At 43.2% G+C, this 24,069-nt stretch overlaps 1 protein-coding gene across 1 annotated transcript in view; it reads left to right on the top strand.

Moving 5' to 3' along the window:
- The window catches only part of LOC119444367 (fatty acid synthase-like), a 296,692-nt gene that overhangs the window by 161,670 nt on the left and 110,953 nt on the right, over positions 1-24,069 (top strand). The window contains exons 14-16 of the mRNA XM_049663302.1: positions 5,532-5,789; positions 15,600-15,773; positions 21,911-23,126. Of these exons, the coding sequence (XP_049519259.1) occupies positions 5,532-5,789; positions 15,600-15,773; positions 21,911-23,126 (1,648 nt within the window). The remainder of the gene's footprint in view (positions 1-5,531; positions 5,790-15,599; positions 15,774-21,910; positions 23,127-24,069) is intronic.

The raw sequence follows: 24,069 nt of genomic DNA, 5'->3' as shown, positions 1-24,069 counted from the left end.
ACAAACAGAATCCAAATTGTTTTCAGCCATAGCAGAAGTGGTCGACTCGTTTTCTGCTGATGCCATAGAACGTGCGCACCGCTTGGGTGTTTTTTCAGGCAACAGATGCCGACCTATTATTGCCAATTTGAACAGTTTCAAAGCGAGAGAACAGATTTTCTCACTGCGCGGTCAGTTTAAGTCAAGAAATATCACTATCAGCGAAGACTTCTCACCCGGTACCCGTAATGCTCGAAAGAAGCTTTTGGAATTTGGAAATAACCAGCCTGGAAAACCAAATTTCAAGCTTCGGCACAACAAACTTTTCCTAAACGACAAATGCTTTATGTATGACGCATCTGTCGATCACGTGTGCGATGTAACCCGTGGCAACAGCAATGGTGGTGGCGACGACGCTCCGCCACGTGCCTCCACTTAGGGACGCGCGAGGGGTGATGGCCTTTCAACCTTACATCGCGTGTCAATTTTGTTCACCAATGTTAGAAGTGTTGTCAACAAGCATGCCTCACTGTCTTCTGCTATTGATACATGCTCGGCTCATATAATTGCCCTAACAGAAACATGGCTTTCGGCGCATGTTCACGATTCCGAGATTTTTCATGACGCGCATCATTATTCCATTTATCGATGTGACCGCACAGCCAGACGCGGCGGTGGCGTCTTACTCGCAATCAGTAAACAGATTCCATCTTCAAGTATTCTTATTCACAGTGACCTAGAAATTACTTTTGCATCACTTACGCTCGGTCATCTTAAAATAATCCTAGGAGTGTGTTATCGCTCTCCCACTTACCCATCCTCGTTTAGTAATGAATTACACGACGCCGTTAATCTCATTCGTATGCGTTTCCCATCATCGCCTCTTTTTTTGATGGGAGACTTTAATTTTCCGAATATTATATGGGACTCTGGGCCACCGCACCTGTCACCGCCCTCTGTCCAGGCTCAGGAATTTTTGGACATGTGTTCTTTATTCTCACTAACCCAGCTTATAACAGATGCAACCAGAGTATGCCTTAACGGTGCAAATACCCTTGATTTAATATTCACAACTAATCCAGAATTCGTATCCGACACTGTTCATTTACCAGGAATCAGTGACCACGTTCTTATTAATTTCCACTTAAAGACACCACATCCTAAAACTGAGAAGGTAAGCAAAATTATACTAGACTACAACAGAGCTAACTTTCAGGCTATCAATAGTGATGTAGCCACGTTTCTCGACTTCTTCTTAGAAGGTTTCGATGACCGGTCTGTTGAAGCTAACTGGGATCTTTTTAAAAACAAAGTGCGCCAACTTACAGATAAATACATCCCAAAGCGGAGCATCGCCACTAACCCGCGTGCCCCTTGGTACAATCCTAACCTTAAGCGTTTATCGAACAGGAAGAAACGCTTTTATCGCTTAGCTAAACTCTCAAACATTAACTCCAGGTGGGCAGCCTATCAGTTAGCCTCTGAGTCTTATGTACAAGCGCTCAAATCCGCTAAGATTACCTTCATGACAACAACTCTGCCATCTCTGCTGAAGGATAATGTTGGAAAGTTTTGGCGTCTGATAAATCCAGCACACGACTCATTCATAGCGCTTGAAAACCTTAACGGTGATAACGTTCCTAGCAACCTATGTGCTACAACATTAAACGACGTGTTTGTTCAAAACTTTTGCCCTGTTTCAAACGTGCAGCTACCAAATCTGTATCACGTTGATTTTTCATTTATGTATCCCGTTTTTGTTGATGTATCAGGTGTTGCTAAACTAATTGATTCACTCAAAAAAGTGCATCTCCTGGTTATGATTGTATATGTACTAAATTTTTGAAAAGTACTTCAGCCTATAGTTCTATTATACTAACCAAGATTTTCCAGCAATCTCTTGACACATCTAGCCTTCCTACAGATTGGAAGATTGGGAAGGTGGTTCCACTTCACAAGTCCGGCAGTAAAACTTCACCACTTAATTACCGCCCCATTTCACTTACTAGCACATGCTGCAAACTACTTGAGCATGTAATATTTAAGTCATTAGTTAGTTTTCTCGAAGATATTCATGTGAAACTCAGCTCTTGTCTTTCACTCATAAATTGCACCATATTCTTGATGAATCATCCTTCGCTGACTGCATATTCATGGACTTCTCGAAGGCATTCGACAAAGTGTGTCATCAGCTACTACTTCACAAGCTAAGTTTTCTTAACCTTGATCCTAACCTTTTTAAGTGGATTGAATCATTTCTTCTTAACCGATTACAATTTGTTAGTGCTAATGGTCACAACTCATCGTTTACTGACGTACACTCTGGCGTTCCTCAGGGGTCCGTCCTTGGACCCTTCTGTTCTTAATTTACATTAATGATCTGCCTTCCGTTGTTTCCTCTGACATCTTTCTTTTCGCTGATGATTGTGTAATCTTTCGCGAAATTAATACTGATAGGGATATTAACATTCTTCAATCAGACATCGTGGCTATATCCAATTGGTGTAAAACATGGCGAATGGAACTAAATATCAAAAAATGCAAGGTTATGCGCGTCGCCCGAAACACTAACACTCCTCCTATTTATCTGTTGAACAGTGTTCCATTAGAATCCGTATCATCTTACAAATACCTAGGTGTTCATATATCATGTAATTTAAATTGGACAGTGCACACAGAATACATTATTAACAACGCTAACCGTATGCTAGGATACATACGTCGCAACTTTTCCACTGTTACTTCTTCAGTTAAACTAATACTTTACAAAACTTTAATACGACCAAAGCTTGAATATGCTGCTTCTGTATGGGATCCTATGCATATAAAATTAATCACTGCCCTGGAACTTGTTCAGAATAACTCGACTCGTTTCATTCTCTCCAACTACAATCGCACTGCTAGCATAACAGCCATGAAAGCCAGCCTCTCGCTTCCGTCTCTAGCAGCCCGTCGTAGGTTTAGCCGCTTGAATTTATTTCATAACATATACTACCATACCTTTCTTCATGACATACTTATTCTATCACCGCAATATATGTCCCATCGCATAGATCATCGCTACAAGGTAGGTATTCCATTTTGTAAAACGAAAACATTTTCTGAGTCCTTCCTTCCGCGCACAGCAATCGAGTGGAACCACCTTCCTGCTGACATTGTATCAATCATTGATAATCAACGTTTTCGCGAAGCACTAACAACCATTACTTAAGTACATGCCTGTTCGAAATTGTTATTATTACTCACTGTATCTTGCTGTTGTATTTGTTTGTATTTTCCCCACTCCCCTCTGTAATGCCTTTGGCCTTGACGGTAAATAAATAAATAAATAAATAAATAAATAAATTAGCGCCTGTTCACATTCGCACCGTGCTTAAAAACGGCCACACGAGACAGAAAATCAGACACAAATTCCACCACTTTAATACATTAGCAAAAAGATGTCAGTCTTATTTAGCCAAAAACATGATTTCCCAATGCGTATTCAGGCAGGTCAAGATTACGCGCCAAATTGACCTCACGCAGCGTGCAGGTGCATGCCTGTGGCAAGTTTCTAACAGGCACTAGCGCTGCACGAAACTTTAGTGGGCGCAGATTACACATGGGCAAAACACCTATCAAGCGCGCACCTTAATATACCGAAAGCATGCCGCCAGCAAGTTGGCTTCTTTTGTTATGCAACTGCTTAGTTAGACAGCGCTCCGCAAACAGTATACTGCCAAACTGAATACATTCAACCACATAAAACGCACGCTAAGCACGCTCCGCATAGGCGCGGAAGCGTGGGCTGGTGAACAAACCTTTTTATACGACCCCGCGCCTGACTTCTTATTAAACATACCATGGTTCACTCAGCGTTTGCGATTTTCTAAGGTCTTATGGATAGCGGCAAGTGGCAAAATCACTTGCAGTCATCGCGACGACTGGCTTTTTCGATTGACATTGAATGACGCAGCTTGCATACCTAGTCTGTTGGCAATCGCGGCAGCTAAACTTCGCGATCATGCCTGGCGATAGCATGTCATATACCCAGAATGTGCTACGTAAGTTAGCAATCACTTACCGTAGAGGATTTGTTGATCAATTCAACGAACGATGAACGACTGTCCTATTTCCGCTACGGCGTAGGATTTTTCGTGGATGGCCTTGGCGCCTGCCGCCTGCCCGCTGAACGGATCGTCCTTCGCCGGTGCTGTGCTGTTCCGCGTTGTTGCGCGGACGCGCGGTGGGGCAACTCCGAAACAAAAAGTAGTGCGCTGATGACCGCACCAGTTTGCGCTCTGGATGCCTGTTCTCTTACAAGGAAAACGATTCGCTCTTTGCATCCGCGTACGTGACCGATACATCGTCAGGTTCCGCACCAACCTCATGTTGTTTAAGCAGCAGTATATATTCTACGTTTTGCTTTCTATTGCCGCAAGAGTGGAACGGGCATTCTACGCTCTCTCAGAAGGGGAGAGCATAAATACTATTTCACTCTGTCGCTGCCGATAGACTGAACAATGCATTTCACTCTACCCGACATTTTGCGAGGGTAAAAGAATGCCTTGAACAGTAAATTGCCTCCTTAACTCCTGCGATATTCTCCCTAGTTTTAGAGTGTAGTAACTCATTCAGTTCATTCTAAGACTGCCATGGGTAGACCACGGAAATTAAAGACACCAGAAGAACAGCATGTCTACAATGCTCGACCATGTGTGGTGTTTGATACAGCTTGGCTGGACATTCACGTTCGCAAGGCGGGATGGTGGGCATTTTTTTACGAGTAAACATCTTTCGCTAACATTGCCTTATTCCCTGCTATGCAGCTCAGGAATGCTCGCATAATTAGCGCTCTCACTCCTTTTAGTTCACTTCTTGTCCGGAGCTATGTTGGTTTACGCTCCTACGTTTGCCACTTTGTTCCGAAATTCTTCAACTTTGCCTGACCATTTCCTGACTTCAAAAGGGCACCCCTTTCTTCTCCGACTACGAGCAACCCACCGCCATTGCTATACTGATGCGTTTGCTTGTAACACCGCCCATCTAGGCGCATGTTTACCCGTTTGCCGCTACCAACGTGTTTGCTAACACCACTGCTCAGGGAACACGTACACTATATGGAAAGTAGCAACATACAAGAAACGTATTATACGGAATGAAAAAAAAAACGCTTGTTTAACGAGCATGGAGTGCACTTTATAGAACTCCAGGTGGTCAAAATTATTTCAAGTATCCCTGCTAGAACTTGCCCCATAATCTGATGGTGGAGCCATGTGCAAAAGCCAGCATTTAATTAGTGACACGTTTATTAAGGATGCATCAGTTAATTTGTTTGCATGGCTGTCATCATCGCCAGTCTATTTCTTTGTCCACTGCAGGACAAAGGCGTCTCTCAGCGATCTCCAGTTACACCTGTCTTGCGCCAGCTTAATAAATGTTGCGCCTGAAAATTTCCTAATTTCATCCCTCCCCATAATGTTCGAATAACCTCGACTGGTCTTCCCTTCCCTAGACACCCGATCTGTATCTTTAATGGTTTGGCCATTACGGATGCCTTAATTTACACGCAGGTACCACGCGCTTTAGCGTCAACATCATGGAGGGATCAGGTCAGTTCGAGATCTCCGAGGCGGGCGCAGTGGCGGCGAGCGGTCGCATTAGAATGGCTGCAGAGAACGAGAAAATAATCGACATGGAGCCGCCATGCCCGAATGCCGCTGACATCGCGTCCTGCGATCTGGATGCCGAAGATGTCTACAAAGAGCTGAGACTTCGTGGTTGTGAGTACTACGGTCAATTCCAGGGCATCCTCAAGGCCAACATAAAAAGTAAGTTCTGTTCGTCGTGCAACACGACGTCGCACTTAATGTCCACTTTATGAGAGCCGATATGAGTTTAGAGCGGCGTTTAACGATGCAAGCAAATCTTGTAAACTGCTACTATCTACTCCGAGGGGATTCACTTCAGAGCAAGCGTCCTGCGCCAGATTTAGGTGATGTTATTTTGACATTTTAACTGACATTTTATGACATTATATGACCTTTTATGAGCCAGGCATTTTACACAATGGTGTCGCTAGAGTGGCGCCCTGCGTTGTGCCTCGTTGCAGCAAGCCCGGTCCACTCTTTTTCCCGCGCATTTCTTTTATTTTTTATTTTGTTTTTTAGTTGTCATGCATACTGATTGTCGTAAGGATGGAGACAAAGCTAATAAGCAGCGTATTGCGAGCACGCAGCCTAATGAGCCGGCAGCGTTTTGCAACTAATCCTCCTTCCGAATTTGTTTGTTTTTAACGAACTTGTCTATGTGATGCACTTCGCGATTTTACGCGTCATCGACGTCGCGGTCAGTGTCGTCATCGCCGTCACATGTATCTGCGAGCAGCAGCCGTCGCTGTTCTAGCCGGAAGAACGGCAGGTGTCTCGATACTGCGTGCACTTCCACCAATGAGTGTGGAAAGTTCAGTCAGGTGACACAAATCTCGGTTCCCTCCAACACAACTGGATGGCGTTGGCCTCAGCGCATCACTAAAGCTACTTCATGCATCACGGACGGCGTAATTCAGCGACTGCACCCGCAGTGTCGCGAATATTTAGCCGCGGCAAGAGTACGCCCCGCCGTTCTGTTCATGCGGATGCCTTCGCGTCGGTGGCGGCGCGGGTATTTGGCGCCCTGTCGTGCTAGGAACGACTTCGGCCGTCTACTTCAACGCGTTCACTTTTTTTTTAAAGAGCTAAGCTCGTTAGGCTCTCACGATGTCCGTTGCCGCCGTCGTCGTCGTCGCTCCCCGTCGCGCACGCAGCCCGCATACCGACGCTCCGAAACCCATCTCTGAGCAAGCGCACGACGTCATGCGCAGAACCGTTCGCAGAGCGCACGCAGCGCGCATACCGACCGCGCGCAGGTGTTGCGCCGCGCCGCTGTCGCTACACTTAGCACTGCAGTATGGAGGAGCGCGAACGTAAGTGCAAACGTCGTGACTCTGATCCTACACCTCGAGAACGAGACGTGGCAGCCCAATAGCAACGCCGCGAAGCTAACCGCAACCTACGAGCACGAGAAGCAGCAGCACGCCGGCAACGGCAGCAAGACCCTGAAGCGAAAGCTCGAGCAGCAGCCATAATCATCCAAGGCGCTTCGCTCCATCATCAGCATTCACTTCGTGGATCGGCTGCCGATTTTTTTTACTAATCCCGTGAAGGTGATAATATAACAGAAAGTGGACACCTGAAAAAATTGCCATTTTGCTATGGAAGCTACGCCATCGCGGCTGACGACCGTTATGGACTGGTTACGCGAAGCCTTCGTCACCGGAAACAGCAACTTGTTTCTTATGATGAGGAGCCGTTTCGCCTTCTCGGCTTATATAAACTGCACTTACACAAATTTTCACAATGGGTAGGATCTTTATTTTATTTATTTATTCTGGTTGCCGATAAAAAAATACAATTACCAACTTTTAACACTGACCTATAGCCATCGCCGCTCATGTGTTAAGGACGAAACAAAGTCTCATTTGCGTGTTTTTCAGCAGCACAATATGCACTGTCTGCACATATGCGAAAAATAATTTAGGAAGTACACAGGAATTTCATAACTCATCGGAGCTTCGAATTATTTGAGAATAGATTACATATAAACTGAAAAAAAAAACTGCTGTGCTACTCCTTTTAGCAGAATTCCCACCGAGGATGCGTTTGCTTGACTTACAACCCATTTACGTATGTTAAAGCTGTAAGCAATAATTCCTTCAGAAGATTTGCTGTAAACGCAAAGTTGTAAAGCTTTCGCGCACTAGTGTCGCGAGCTACTGAGTCAAATGCATTTTGAATCTTACGAACGTCACATCGCGGAGCTTACAATATCGCGTATTATATAATAAAGTCAACTGCATTAGCTGGTGCGCGGAATAGTTGTCCATGCTTTTTTTTTGCTCGCTTTCTTTTTTTTTTTTTTTGCTGGAGAAAAAGATAGACAAGACATGTGGTACTTTAAATGCTGTTATCAGTTATTTCTTGGCATTCTCCACAATGTTTCATTGGCACCATACCCTACAAAGTTAATAATAATTTAGCTAATAACACATAATAGGTAATTCTTTCTGCACAATGAAAAATAAAAAATCACAGCATATCCACGGGGTGAATGATGATGAGTGGGCGAAGCTCCGGAGGGAATCATCGGTAAACCGTGAATCTTCCGTGTAAGTCGGTGGCAAGTCAAGTTCAAGTCGAGGAGCGTTTATGAATCTTCCGTGTAAGGCGGTGGCAAGTCAAGTTCAAGTCGAGGAGCGTTTATGAATACGGGGGTAAGGCGGAGAGGCCACAGCGTCTTACAACAGCTTCTTACACGGGCCGTAACGCGCTCGCACAAACGCGTTAGAAACGCGCAGTCTTTCGTTAATGTTGGATATTTATTGTCATCGTGGTGCGTGTGTCCATGTGCGCTTCGTGGCGTAGTGGCTAGCGCCGCGCGTTCGGAAGCGAGGGGTCCCTGGTTTGATTCCGCGCTACGGACACAACTTTCGCAATTTTTTTTTCATAAAACTAGACGTGGCTACCTACTACTACGACGACGACTACTACTACTACTACTACATACTACAAATGAGGGACAGACCCACACCCTAAGGAGCTTCGCCCCTAAAACGTACTCGATAGTTTGCACTAGCAACGCCTATGAGATAATGTGTAATATGACTTTGATCAGTCACAGATTACACAGCTCATAACCTATACGTCCACGACGACGAATAGCTTATTGAAAGTAGCCGTTAAGAGAGAGAGAGAATAAACATCTTTAATGTGTAAATGCAGCTTTGGAGAGGCGTCCCCATTCCAGAATGCCTTGAGCTCGGGCCGCGTCCTGGGCCCTCGCAATCAGCCGTTGCTGATCTTCGAGGTCGGAGCTGGCCAAGGCTCTCTCTCAAAGCTCGTTGGTGTGGTAAGGGTTCGGAGGATTTAGTGGTGCCTCTCTGCAGCCCCGTACTATGTGCCTGAGGGACCCGGGCTCTGCGCAGAAGCGGCATTGCGGAGAGAATTGTGTAGGGGCTAGGAGGTGGTTTCTGGTTGGGTGGACTACAACTCGTACGGCTTTGCAATCCCATTATCACGCAACGAAGGTACTTTTTTATCAGAAACAACGCAAACAGATGTTAAATCGGATGACAGTTTGCCAGATGACCTCAACCATGACTGGGGACAATAGCGCGAAGTTGTTCGTGTTGTGAACGTGATTGACGCTCCATGTTTAGTTAAAAAAGATCTTGCAAATAACTTTACGACGCAAATTTAGCGGCTTAGGGAGGAGAGTAGTCACGGACAAAACCAGCGTAGTGACGAAACGTTGATCTCCACGGAACACTGGTGATAGCATCCGACTAAGTGGAACCCACCGACTTAATTACCCAATGTATATCTGGAGAAAAACTTCTCAACAACGCCGATTTGCGGGAGGAATCCCGATATAAGCGTAAAACGAAAGAATGGTGGCCGGATGAAACGTTTTCAGCTGCAGAAAAGTCAACAAACACAGCGATGAACGGTGAGGAAGAGATGCAAATTCTCAGCTTGTTCAAGGCGAAGCCGTCTGACCTTTTGATTTCTGACGTGTGAACGTACTGAAAAAGAGCCTCAACATAACTGCGTGGGATCTTGACTTTCTATCCAACGCCAGACATGCTGCCATGAAACTTTACGGAGCTCTCACTACAGAGGAGATGAAAAGGGCACGAAAGATGTGGACGGAGAAAGTACAAACAGAATTCTTTCCTGGTTATTCAACGCAGTCTACGTTCGGTTTGTTTGCAACCTATGCACATAAAGAAGATCTGACCACAATTGGTGGATGGCTGCACAACTCGGACTTAAAAATGTGTGAAAAACATCCTTTTGTTCTTCTTCCTGACTATGTATTTACGGGAAAGTTGTTTGCAGGAGATCACCGCAAGCTCATGCATGCCCGAGTACACGACATTTTAACCCAATTACGTGAAAATTACAGAACATAAGAGGTCTCCAAGCGGTGAAAACGTTTATACATCACTACCACACATGTATACGACTCGAAGTGAAACCGATGGCTGAGTCATTTGTGCCTCTGCGAAATGACAGAATGACAGTGACCGTTTTAGCGTAGGCACAGATTTCGCCAGATTGTTATATTACTAAGCATGACATGAGTCATCGAAAGCATACATCGTCATATTCACTTGCGCAGTTACAATTGTAATTCATGTTGAACTGGTTGAGAAATGAAACACATGAACTTTTTAGATGCACTTAGAATCTTTACCACACGATGTGTTATCTGCAGTGCCGTTTATTGCGATAAATGTCTCAACTCCATCAGAGCTCCCAATGATTTGCAAGCTATCTGGAAATCCATACAGCATGAAAGAGTGCTTCAACATTTTCGGCATAACAAGATAGACTGGAAGTTTATTTCTGGGAAAACGGTATGGTGGGGGTGCGTTCTCGGAGCGGTTGATACTCACAGTGAAGACGTCCCTTTTAGAAATATTCAAAACTTGCCGCCTAACTTATTGTATCTATCATAATCTCACGCCCATTGACTGCAACGTCCGATTCTGTTCGATGAGCACCCTTAATTGCAGATGATTTCATAATTTGGAAAATACTTTTTTCTTTGCCTCAAGACAGCGCTGTACAACACAAATACAGAACTACGACTGAACAGCTAAAACGGCACTGGAAGCGACGGCAGGCGACAATTATTGCCTGTTGGAACATGTGGCGCCAAGAAAACATTCTTCAGTTTACATCAGCTCATAATGTGAATACTCAATCATAAAGTGAAGTGAAAGTCAATGAAGTTGTTTTTACCAAAGCGAAGATTCCAAGGTCATTGTGGGAGTTGGCAATTATTGAAAATACCTTTCTAGGAGGAGATAAACCAGCGCGGCTTGGATTGCTGAAGAAGGATGAGGGAAGAAACGCTCGACGATCCATTCAGCATCTGCATAAACTGGAAAGAGAAAATTAAGATTGTACACCCCACCCTGGGGAAGATAAAGATGATATGTTTCAACCATGAGAAGACTACGTAGTAGTCCGCACGAGAGAACGTTCCTGCCTGGTACTTATACTGTTTTGTCTGATAAACATGAATGTTGGTATGAGTGGCTTTGGTGTTTATAGAAAAATCCCATCAACATGTACTGAACACCGTCGCCCTAAATTTCTGTTATTTTTGAGTAGCATTTTGTTCGGAGAATCGAAGTATGCTTTACTGGCGCAATATGTCTCCCGCAAAGCAGCGGCTTTATTTATTCTCCTGGTCGTGTCTTAACATCCGATTTCTGTATGTATGCGTCTATAATGCCTGTAGCGCGCAGTAAGACAAGTTTTTTTCGTTTTGTATTGTTTTTCACCGGCACCACGAATTACCAAAAATCTAGCATACAAGACTCTTGCTTTAGGCTGTTGCCTCGTGTTATTGATCAGTAACTATGGGAAGCTTTTGGAGCTCCAAAATATATTTGTACTTTCTAGATGTTCTTAGCCTCTAGTAGCCAATTGTGGTAAATAATTTTGAGATAATCATGCATAAGTATGTCTGGTGCGTCTTGGTCATATTAGTTTGTTCAATAACTGCACACCGATGGAATGTATCTTGGTCGTATCTTCCTAATGAATAAGGCGACCAAAAATATTCCCATCCATTACCTGAATGTGGGGAGTCCTGAAGTTCCACTTATCCTAACATGAGTGCCAACCTTTCGTCTCTTAAGCCGAATGAACTAAATAGACATTTTCCTAATAGTCGCTTAGTTCTTGTTATAATTAGCGGCCATGCCTCCAACCGCGTTTAATGCGTCCGCAGTCCATCATGCTGGGGCAGTATGCTTAACTATCATATAAATAGGTGCAACGAATAGTGAGTGATACACGTTTCCAGCCATCCGGTGTACCTAATCGCTCCTTTCACTTAAAGTAAGGATTACCTATAGGAATATTTGTAGCTATGTGATGTGCTCATATGTTCTGCTGACCAGTAATTTCAAACACATAAACGGTGAAAAGTCAGAAAGCGTGGCAGTTTTTCCATATAATACAATAACAAATTGTAACTGGTGGTCCTTGTGCTTCTGATTAACTATTCTCGTTGCATAATCTGGCGACGTACGACAATACGTTGCAAGAGGACAACGGTAGCTCTCAATCAATCTTTGTTTGCTCTCTTCATTTAGTCCTTTCCGCACATCTAGATGTTCAATGTCTATGTATATGACAAGTAAATACCTACATATATACCCTTCTTTCATAGACACCGTAAGTTATCCAGGAAGGAAACCCCCATTTCCTATGAGACAGCTCGCGTTCAAGTTGTACTGTGGCTCTGATGTTGGCGCACAAATTGGGACAGCTACATCCTGGCTAAGTTAGCTGTGCTTTAGAGAGATAAAGTGAGAAGACAAAGGATCACCGAACAAAAGCAAGCGGCTGACATTCTAGCGCGAATATGGAGGAAGAATTCAATTCCTGCATGAAAAATCACGCGCTCAGCTCGTCACGAGTGGTTTTATATAAGTAGCATAAAGAATACCGAGTGCGCAGATAGGCATTCTTAATCTGTTTTCGGGTGGATCAAGTAATGCAGCGGCGTTCGGCAGTAAACAAATTGCCGATAAGCAGTGGCGTAGCCAGAAATATTGTTCGGGGAGGAGGGGGGGGGGGGGGGCTCACGTTGCTGCGCGGCCTCCTCCTTATAGACGTTGTCGAGGGATCAAATACATGAATAATAACTGAATTGCCATTTCCAATGTCATTGTATATTGGATGCTGCACACGAACGACACGCACTGCCAAGACAAGTAAAATATGTATTTTTTCATAAAAGAATATGTTCTTATGTCCAAAAAATTGTGCCAGAAATAACTGATATCAATGCTTCCGCGTTTTTTGTCTATTTAATAAGTAAAGAAAATATCACGCGAACTTTAGAACTATATCAATTCGGAAACAGCAAAGCAGTGCATGCAGCTGATATGAAAATCGTAAAGGCCATAAAATGAACAAGTTGAGGGGAAATATTTTGATGAACCTTTGTTGTTCAAGAACCTTGTTCACATTTTTGTACATATGCCACGACCAGGGAAAAACCTCAATGACGCTATGCTTCGTTGCAATGGATTGCGCAGGAGCAGCTGTTACAGGTCGTGTATTGTGATAGCACCGACATTATACTCACAACAGTGAGTACATATAAACAGCAGATGTTCCGCGAAATATACATTAGAAATGCGAAGGTAGAATGGAATATACAAATGCGAAGATAATAGTCAAAGAAGTGTCGCTGGAAACAAAGTTTATTGCTTCTATACACAAAACCTCGCAACAAGATATTTAAGTATACGTATAAGCCTCGAATAAATCTACATATCTAAGCAAACGTCACAGTATATAATGCGTCAACAAGACAAATAAGCATGTTGCGCAGTGACAGAAAGTAAACTTCACGGATATAAAAAGACACGATCCAGGCAAAAACAAAACTATGATCGCAGAAATTATGATATGCATTTAGACCATGCTGCAGTCGCGGCAGCACCATATGGATAGAATAATAAAAAAGAATGCAGAAATCAACCGGAAAATGCGTATTTTAACTGCCTGCACAGCGGCAACAATTATTTTGCACCCAAACTTAAAGAAGCGTATTGCTGCGTTTCAAAAAAGAAGTAAAAGCAACTAGCTAAAACGTAAAGAAAAGGACAAACAAAAACCACAGATAATGTGGCAAGTTGAACTACCTAATATTCGAGTGCGTTTTTGGGAAACTTTCAATGAACAAGGTGGTCAAAATTGGTTATTGATGTCCTCGTAATTTTTGTATTCGCATGATAATTTTGATCACGATGCTAACTGTTGAAATAAACGGTGAAAATTTCTGTGGTTTGAAAAGCAAATAAACAGTTATACGTTTTCATAATTACGAGCTTAGGAACGTGAACGAAGAGATACTTTTACATGCATTGACTTTTGGTGCTTAGCTATCTAAAAGACAAACTTCACTCGGCGGGGAAGTTTAGCGAAGCGTTCTATAACTTCGGACACGTGGATGCTGACATCTCTCGATGTATAGAAGCGCCAGCATAACCGTGCGTTCCTCAGACATTGCAGAGCGCAAGTAGTTTTTTAGTCATGTCATGTTTGAAAATCTCTCTGCGCTGGTACGGGTCACTGGAAGGGTGACTAGAAGCTTCAGCAGCTTGTACACATGTATATATAACCTGCAGTCGCAATGAGATTGGGCATCTATTCCTGCGCTAAAACCTAAAAACACTTCTTCGATATCGTTCACATCCTTGTTTATGTGCCTTGCACAAACAATAAGCTGTTCGATTCCAGCAATATCCGTAGTTTCGTCAGCAAGCACGGAGAAGCAGCCTGCAGCGTTTACTTTTGCATCCAGGCTTTCTTTGATGATTTCACCACAAATTTTTATAATTTGGTTTTGTATATCTGGGCTTAAATACGAGGCATTACTGGGGAAACTTTGCATATAAATAGTTCTTCAGATGTGTATCCCCACAATCAGCTCGCATGCGAAGAAGCGCTCTGAAAATACCAGTATTTTCAGAGGGGGCTTTGCTTAAATTCATAGGACCACTGTCCCTATAGCCACGGAGAGCCAGACCTTGTCGCCCGCAAAAAAAAAAAAAAAAACATACTGTCTCAATAATAGGCCGCTAACTTTCTTCTGTTTTCTCTTATTTTACTTTGCCTGCCCTGGTCCAGCTGATCGATCATATTGGATGCGCTTCCTGAAAATGTTCAAGAAATTCGAGAAAATTATCAGCTGCCAGCTGACAGTCACGGTGATATTTAATATTTTCGTGTGTGTGGAAGATTGCGAGCGTGCGCTTCCATTTCCGGAACGGCTTGGACACGAGGGCTCCAGTGCTCGCATGTTGGCCGAAGTTTATAAGAACATTAAACCCATCAAGTTTCAGAATTGAAAATCTAAAGCACGCCTTTGGAAATGTCAGTGGACCTTTCTCGTCAAATGTTTATGAGAACTTTATACCCATAAAATGTCGGATCCATGCGCCCCTTAAATTCAGCGGTCGCTACGAGAAGCCGCGATGTGCCCGCTCGCTATCCAAAAGCACTTGAAACTTTGTGCTCGGCGGGGGCTCCTTGCGTTATGTGACTCCAGGTGTATGGCCGTTGCCACCATATCCAGCCCGAGTTCGCCATGCTCGCGCCGATATGTCTTTTCGAGCATGAAAAAGACATTGAAGACAAAATCCAGGATGATTCCCGGCGACGGTGGTTGTTTTGGTCGGCGGTGCATGACAGCACAAAAAAAATTTCGGGAAGGGCGCAGGGGGGGGGGGGGGGGGGGCTGAAGCCCCATCAGTCCAGGCTACGCCCCTGCCAATAAGAGTGGGAAATTAAGGGATAGCCGTGGTGCATTGGGCATTTCTGAAATAGTCGGACAAAGTGCGAGCATTAACTGAAAGGTATAGCTGAAATATGAAGTGCAAATGATGGGCGCTGTCACTTGGGCGGTTGTTCAATGAAGTCGTTTCAGGGTATCTGTGGTACATACTTCTCTACTCTTATGAATGAGGCTGGGCTAGTCAGGCTTCTTACTTCTTTCCTTTACAGCACGGAATGCCCTGCTCAAGTGGGACAACAACTGGATTCCATTCATAGACACAATGCTTCACGGTAGTTGTCTAGCGTACCCCAAACGAGCCCTGAAGCTTCCCGTAAAGATAATTTCCTGCCGCATCGACCCAGTTGTTCACATGGAGATGACTAAGAAGGCAACGGAATCAGGTGGGTTTTGGACCATAACATTTCTTACATTTGAACAAAAGGGAAGAAATGCCGAAATGCGGCTGGTATTTATGCACACCGCAAGGATATAGATAAGAGCGAAGGAAATAATGAGAGGTTAAACAAAAGAAGGCGCTCAGACAAAATGGCGTGCTAAGATGGAACAACTTCAGCTTTTTTGTTTGAATTTTGTGGCATTACCTTAGAAATATGGACGAAAATCTGAAACGAAAAAGACACCGCGTGCGCCGGCACGCCCAAAGAGAGCGAGACGAACGGACACAGACAGACACAGTAAAAAAAATTGGCTGTGGCTTAACTCAGTTATGCCTGGGTGTGCGTAGCGAGAGGTACGGTTAATCTTATTGTTTAGCTTGGTTCTCTTCACGGTTACATCTTTATCGCTATTTTCGTATGTCTGCGTGTTTAGGTTTGGTTGTTACATCTCGTTAAGTTATGGTTACATTAAAGACTAGACATTTTTAAAGTGTAATGCATTCATTTTGAAAGTCTTCATCTTGTTGTTTATTGCCACAAAGACGGCCCGATGGTCGGTGAGGCAGGAGGGTAAGGTGTTGTCGTCCAGTGACTTGAACGCGTTTCGGGTGCTATCCTCATCTGAATCCACTCGCCCGGCGTACGGCTCGTTCTTCTTGCGTCTCCTCGGAACGCTGCCTCCTCTTGCTTTCGTTCCTACGACGAAGCCTGGCTTTTTTCAGTATCTGCGACTCACTTTCAATATCTGCCGACGAATCCCTACGAGCCGCCCCTTCTATATATACGATGCAACGCCGGCTACTCGTCTGTTGCAACGCGGTTTCACCGGTTACTTCCCTGACGTCATGCCAGACGCAAGCGGCGAAAGCTTGCAACGCAACTGCGGCGGCAGCGGCGCGTGATAACTCTAGCAGACGACGCTGGCGGCGGCGGCGCGCCGCCGCGCCGTGGTAACTCTAGGAGGCGACGCCAGATGGCGCGGCGAGCGGCGGTGCCAGCTGCGGCGGTTGCTAGGCAACGGCTCAGCTCGCGGTGCGGCCACGGGCTACAGCGAAACTGCGAGAATGCGGCCAATGTAGCTCTCGCTAGAAAAAAAAAACCCTCCATTACACCCTGTGAAAGTGTATGTGCAGCAAAGCTGTTGCCGATGTTAGACGACCTTACACAAGCACCACCGCCACAAGCGGCGTACGTTACGCGCGCAAGCACGTGTGCAGAAGTGCAGCATACATCACTATTCTAGGCCCTCCGACAAGCGAAAGTTGCTTCTTGAACTAATTCAATTTTTCAGAGTAAATTGCGTCAAAGAATTTGTAAAGTACGGCTTACACACAAGCTGCAGGCATGATAGCTTCGGGTTCGTATCCGAATATACGAAAAAAATTAATTCTGTTACGCGGAAACTCAAGGACGGAGCGCTTTTCAAGTTGCCGTTTTAGATCTGAGTGGCTGCGAGTACGAGGTGGCGGTACTGTTTTTAGGTGAGCGCATAACGAGACCACGAAATGTCCCGGTCAACTAGGGGCGAAGTGCTTCGCTCTTATTGAATAATTCAAAGGAGCTGCCATTGCTGCCGGTCTGTTTCTAAGGTTTAGCTTTACGTTTATTTAGTTTTGGGTACACAACTGGATCTCGCAGAGCATTAGGAAGCAGGTTTTCCTGGAAAGTAAGGAGAAGTAAATGTGGTTGAGTTTCGGCTAGGGAGTGAAAACATTTATTGGTGCTCCATCGTCTTTTTCGGCGCTGAGGGACCTAACATTGTAAAAGCAGCTTGGAAAAGATAGAGCAACCCGCTTCCTCATAAATTTGACAAGTTTATGCATCGCCTTTCACAAGAAAAGTGGCAATACAAAATTTCCTATTCGAAGCAGCAGCGCACCGAGACGCTTCTGCAAAATGAACTTCTTCGCGTTGCTTTGTTTCATATTGTTAGTACAGGCTCTCCGCATCAAAACATTTTACACATAGCAAACGTCCGCTAACAAGCACTTTGATGATTACAATTAGAATCGCAAACAAACATAGTGGCGGCGGTTTCATGAGTCTTCCTTTCTTGTGTTACTGATCTCATTACGATGGAGCAGCTCGGTCATATCGATAAACATAAATGGTTTTCTTCTTTTCCCTCAGGTAAAGGCGTGAGCTGTTTACCTATGATCTGCTTGTATAATCTGCTGGTAACAAACTTGGTGAAATATAAACTTTTTTCTATGACATAAATGACCTCTGTGTCGTCATTATGTTGTGTGAAATCTGGTACTCAAATGATGGTAATATTCTTCGACTACCGCAAAACCAAAAATTCTGCTTGAACAGAACAACTCGACGTGGCGGTGGTGTCTCCTGCTGGTGAAAAATTCAATACTCTGTGATATATTGGAAGACTTTACAATAATAACGCATAATGTAGAGTCATTGTGCATTCAGGCTCATGGTGTTATATTTGGTGTGGGCTATCGTCCACCAGACGGTATCGTGCAGGAGTTCCTCACTTTTGTAGATCGTCTGTTGGCGTATGCACGCGAAAACAAGCAACAAGTGATCCTTGGTGGCGATTATAACGTTGACATGAGTGCATGTAGTGCTAGACAGCATACCTTATTAAATATAATGTTGTCGAGCGGTTGCATAAATCTTATAGAATCGAGTACTAGAATCCAGTATGGCGTGCACTTCCAGTATGTGCACTTCTGTAGTAGTCTGAGACTACATTAGATCTATTTATTACAAATTATTATCCTTCATATGTAAAAAGCGCTGTTTTCAGCTGCCCAGTTGGTGATCATAATCCAATATGCATTTTCATCGCGCGACGATTAAAATGTTTAACAAAAATATAACTAGGTCATTTCAGAACATCAATGAGCGTACAATGGCAGCGTTTCAAACAGAGTTACAACGAGTAAGTTGGGAGGACGTACTTGATGAAAATAATCCCCGAAAGAGCCTACAATATTTTCATTGAAAAATTCTTAATTGTGTATTAAGAAACATTTCAACGTCAAACAAAATAAACCCAAGTCGTGTCGGAAACCATGGCTAACAAGAAAGCTTTTCATGAAAATCAAGAAACGAGAAATGTTGTACGCCAGGTTCATTAAAACTCTTCAAATTGCTGACTTCAACAATTTAAAGTTTACAGGAACAGTCTAAACACGGAAATAAGGAAAACCAGAGATAACTATTATCTACAATCTTTTTTATCGTGTGAAGGAAACTCAGAAAAACTGTGGAGGAACCTTAATGATGTAATGGAGCGGCCACAACGCACAGAACCTATTGAAAAAATTGGGCTAGAGGGTCGTTTACTGTCCGAAACAGACATGGTGAATGCGTTTAACGAATACTTTCTGAACAGAGAAACACAAACGCATACACGCCCGAAAACCGCTCTCTCCCTACCTGGAAACTCAAACACAATCTTTTTCCATACAACTAATGTTGACGAGGTCTGCTCTGGCAATGATAAACTCTAAAAGCTGCGATTCAGACGACCTGCAGATAACACCCATAAAATACGTCATACACGATATAGCTCCCTTTCTAGTCGATATCTATAATATCTCTATTGCTGAAGGCATCTTTCCATCAAAAATGAAGATTGCTAAAGTCATTACAATATACAAGAAGGCCGACAGGCTCAATATACAAAATTATCGCCCCATATCAATTTTGCCTCACTTTTGTAAGGGACTTGAAAAAATAATATTTATTCAGTTATCATCCATCTGTGAAAAATATCGCATTATCGCGAAAGCTGAGTATGGCTTTAAAAAAAGACCAATCAACACAGTTAGCACTTCTAGACCAGAAAGACCATATACTGCAAAATTTTGAAAGGAAGCTACTGACAAACGTATATTTATAGACTTTACTCAGGCCTTCGATCATATTGACCATAACTTATTATTAACAAAGCTTGAGACGTATGGTATCAGGGGCCTCTCAATGCAGTTAAGTCATATTTAGAAAAAAGACGGCAGTATGTGCACATAAATAACTTCAAATTGTTTGCTGGAGAAATAAAACAGGAGTCCTGCAAGGAAGTATTCTTAGTCCGCTGCTTTTTAATTTATATATATACGATGTTGTTCTGATCTATCCGAAGGCAAAATTCGTCATATATGCAGACGATACTAGTGTGTTTATTTCATCGGCATGTTATACTAGTTTATTAAACAGCGCAAACGAGTTTCTCCAGAGCATATCCACATGGTCTACAAAAAATTATCTAAAAATAAATTCAAATAAGACAAAAGCCGTAATTTTACGGCTTTTACACTTTAGAGATGTTCTCTCTTCTTTTCTTCTTCTCTGTGGGGTTTTGCGTGCCAAAACAAGTTCTGATTATGAGACACGCCGTAGTGGAGGGCTCCGGATTAATTTTCACCACCTGGGGTTCTTTAACGTGCGCTACACCGCAAGCACACGGGCGTTTCTGCAGTTCGCCTCCATCGAAATGCGGCCGCCGCGGCCGGGATTCGATCCCGCGATCTCGTGCTCAGCAGCGTTACGCCTTAGCTGACTAAGCACTTTAGAGATGAACAAAGGGAGCATAGAAATAGTCAACGAAATTAAAGTATCAGTTACATACTTCTCAAGTACGCTACACTGGGATCGGCACGTAGACTCTGTAGTACAAAAGCTTGAATACAGGAATGCTAAACAGGAACAGATATCGTCTACCAACATCCGTAAAATATTAATTCACACTCATTATTTGCATCACGCATTCATTATCACACCTTGTGTGGGGCACAACTGAATCTAACCTCAGGAAAAAACACTTACTACAGAAAAAGATCATACGTATCATAGCAAACGTGCCATATCACAATCACACTGAGCACCTCTTTAACCACTACAGCATACCCATATTATATTCTCTATACAACCGCTCTCTCCTTCGTATATGGCACTCAAACTTAAGCTCTGAAAAAAGCGTATTTAATGAAATTGCTTGTCTGCAAAAAATACAGCTACCTATATTACCCTTCATGAAGAACATTGGTCTATACCCCCTTCAAGAGCCAACTATGGCTTTGAAATGACGAAAAGTAAATTACCCAGACTGCTTAATTCATTTCGTGACGCCGGCATTGACATAATTAACATAACACGGTCTGAACTGTTGTCATTTATCCGAACCTTTTCCTAAGTAATTATTTGGGCATAATTTCTTTTTCACCTGTATTCACATGTGTGTATTGTAACATGTTTGTAATGACATAATTTTTGCTCATGCTATTCCTTCTCCTGATCATTCCAATATAATTCTAGCACCATTTCTTTTCACCTTTAATTATGCACCGTCAAGTGTGCGCAATTTTCACTTTTATTTACCTATTGTCTACTGTATGTAATGTGGAGGTGTGTACTATCTGCATTGTTTGTACTTGCCATTGTCCAATTTCCTTGTTCCCCTATTGAAAATTCTTTTGAATTGATTAATTATTGTACTTTACCACTTGTATGTAATGTTTCTGCATATGGTTCATTGCGCGACTCACTGCCACCATGTAACACGGGGGCTAAGGGCACCTCAAGCTGCCTCACTGCTGCTTTTATCTTAGCCCCTGGCATTGTATTTTGAGCAATGAAAACAAATAAAGAAAGAAAAGAAAGAAAATGATTGGCGACGGTAATGCGATTAGCATTGTTTCTCGCGAAAGGTTCATAATTAGTGATTATACATTATGGTTTCTTGTGATGGTAGAATTAAGCAAACAGAGATAAGGTTGGATGATATATTTAAATTGAAAGTGTTTATTTGGATGTGGTTTAGTTACTAAATCATGAGTACACCCACTCACTCATTTCGAGGGCATGGGTATGAATGTGATTGACGGCTGACCACCAGAGTTTCTTTATTATCGTTATATTATACCGAATGCCTTATGGTACGATACGCTTTCGACATCCTCAGTATTCTGGAACCTTTGTAAATATATATTTAATAATACATATGAATAAACCCTGTCCCGTAGACAAACTATTTATGCTTGCAAATAAAACGTGTTTTTCTTCTTTTTCTTTCGCGGGAAAAGTCAGTGACTATATTCCAATCAAGTGTTGACATGGAAGCGTCTTGATGCTTACAAATTCGTCTAAAAATTGCTGCGTGACTATTTTCTTTGCAGGTGTAGGTTACGTCTACGATAAAAGCCTGCACACATGCCGTTCCGGAGGCATCATTCTGCAAGGCCTTAAGTTCAACACCGCTCCACAGCGTGTCACGGAAGATGTCATGGTACTCAACGAGCACGCATTTGTGCCTCATATAGACAGTGAGTCTTCCCGGCAGAGAAGACAGGCAAGCCTCCAAGAATACATCGACGTGTGCAGTGGAGCTGCCCAATGCATACTACAAAGCTCTTGCGGTCAAGAATCCGAATCTCTCGCAGCTGGGAAATGCATTTACAGTGCTTCGGAAGAGGGACAGAAATACAATCTAAAACATAACGCGGAGAATTATGGGCTGCTGAAGACCCTCACTGCCATTCAAGAAGAGGTGAACCGTTGCGATTCCTCGCTAGTGCAAATCATCCAATCAGCTATTAAGACCTATGAGGAAGAACTAGAAAACGATGTCATTAAGACAGCTCTGTTTGAAGAAGATCCCTTGAGGCACCTTCTCGATGTTGTGGTCGAAAACACCAGCACCCCGAAACTTGAAGTTTGCGAGTTAGTCACCGCAAGAAGACACTGCGTTCCGTATTCCCAGTTTACTCAACTTCTTGCTATGGCAAAAACAAGGCTGAAGGTTGACTACACTGTGGCTTTCCCGTCTGACAGTGACTTCACATCAGTGAATGTTTCAGAAGGAACCAGTTTGCTTCATTGGAATCCCTCTGCAGTTCCAAATAAGAAACTGCCCGAAGCTGACTTCCTTGTGGCATGCCTTTCCACGTGGGGATCCAGCCAGATAGAAATTCTAGCTCAACAACTTTCAGTGCAAAGCAAAAAACAAGGATTCATCCTGATTGTCTTGCGCACCGCAGTGACACCTGCCGAGCAAGTTTTAATGTCTTTGGGTTGCATTCAACTTCAAGTTCACAGAGAAGAGGCAGTGGAATCGTTGTTCAACTCTTATGGTTTCACCATTGTTGGTCTGAAGTCGAATAATTTTTCAACACTGCTGCTTCTGCGGAATACTCTCGAAGAAGCGAAGCCTGCGGTTGTTAAAGTGTCCAGCGACAACTTTCATTGGATCGATGAGTTAAAGGCAAAAGTAATCGAATACGAAAACAAGCCAGACGGACACACTATTTGGCTGATCGCTGATGACAACGATACAAGCGGCGTCCTCGGCTTGGCAAACTGCCTCCGACGGGAGACAGGAGGAAGGCATGTTAGGTAGGCAGCATAACTACATCGTAACGCGCCCTTCAATACCATAAGCAGTTCGCGTCATATTTTCATAATTTTAATTTCAAGCAGAAGTGAATGGCTGCCTTAACATTGAAACATAGTCGTGTGAGAAGGTTGAACAGAGACCAAATAACGTGTGAAAATTGCGTGTCATCTTTCTCCAAGAAAGCAGTGCGCTCAACTACTCTTTCACCCTCACCATAGCTCAAGGGTTCTGCTTTGCTATTGTGCTAAAATGGTAGCGCTGGGCAAGTAAAAAAAATATGATTTCAAGTATTCTTTAGAAAGGTATCCTGATTGGTGACCGGCAATGTTAAACTATAAGAAAACACAGATGCATACGTATTAAAACAATCTCGAATTGGACTGAACATAGCTTTGAACTCGTTTTTTTACCTTCTTTTATACAATGTTACACAGACTGCGTGGGAAGAGTGAGACTGGCAAGAGTGCAGCTATTATGAAGTAGCTTCAGATATGTTTCTTTTGTGGCTGCTTAACATTCAAGATAACAGAACACAACTTTTAAGACATTCTCATAATGAACAATTTAATGCTAAATATTAGGTAAATGTGTAATTTGTGAGGCATTTGTGCTAATATAAAATATTTATATATGATGAAAAGCCCAATTGGCAATATTTATACACGTCGCAACCATACTGAGGGGAAATGGTGACGCATGTACGAAGCAGTTCTCATGCGCTCGTAACTTACGTTTCGTCATCGTGCTGCATCTTTGAAATATTGCCAGATAAATGACAGATTCCGAAAGCATGGAATGATGCTTACTCTTCTAGATACAGACTCCATTTATCTCAATTTTTTTGAGTACCTGGCATCCACAAGCAGGTAATTTTTCATATGCTTTGTACGGATGCAGCACATGGACATGATCACGCATAATCACAAGCGCGGAAAAAGCACT

Source organism: Dermacentor silvarum, chromosome 3 (assembly GCF_013339745.2).
Source record: "Dermacentor silvarum isolate Dsil-2018 chromosome 3, BIME_Dsil_1.4, whole genome shotgun sequence".
Classification (NCBI taxonomy): Eukaryota; Metazoa; Arthropoda; class Arachnida; order Ixodida; family Ixodidae; genus Dermacentor; species Dermacentor silvarum.
The sequence above is the reverse complement of the archived record's forward strand: the minus strand, read 5'-3'. Positions and strand labels throughout refer to the sequence as shown.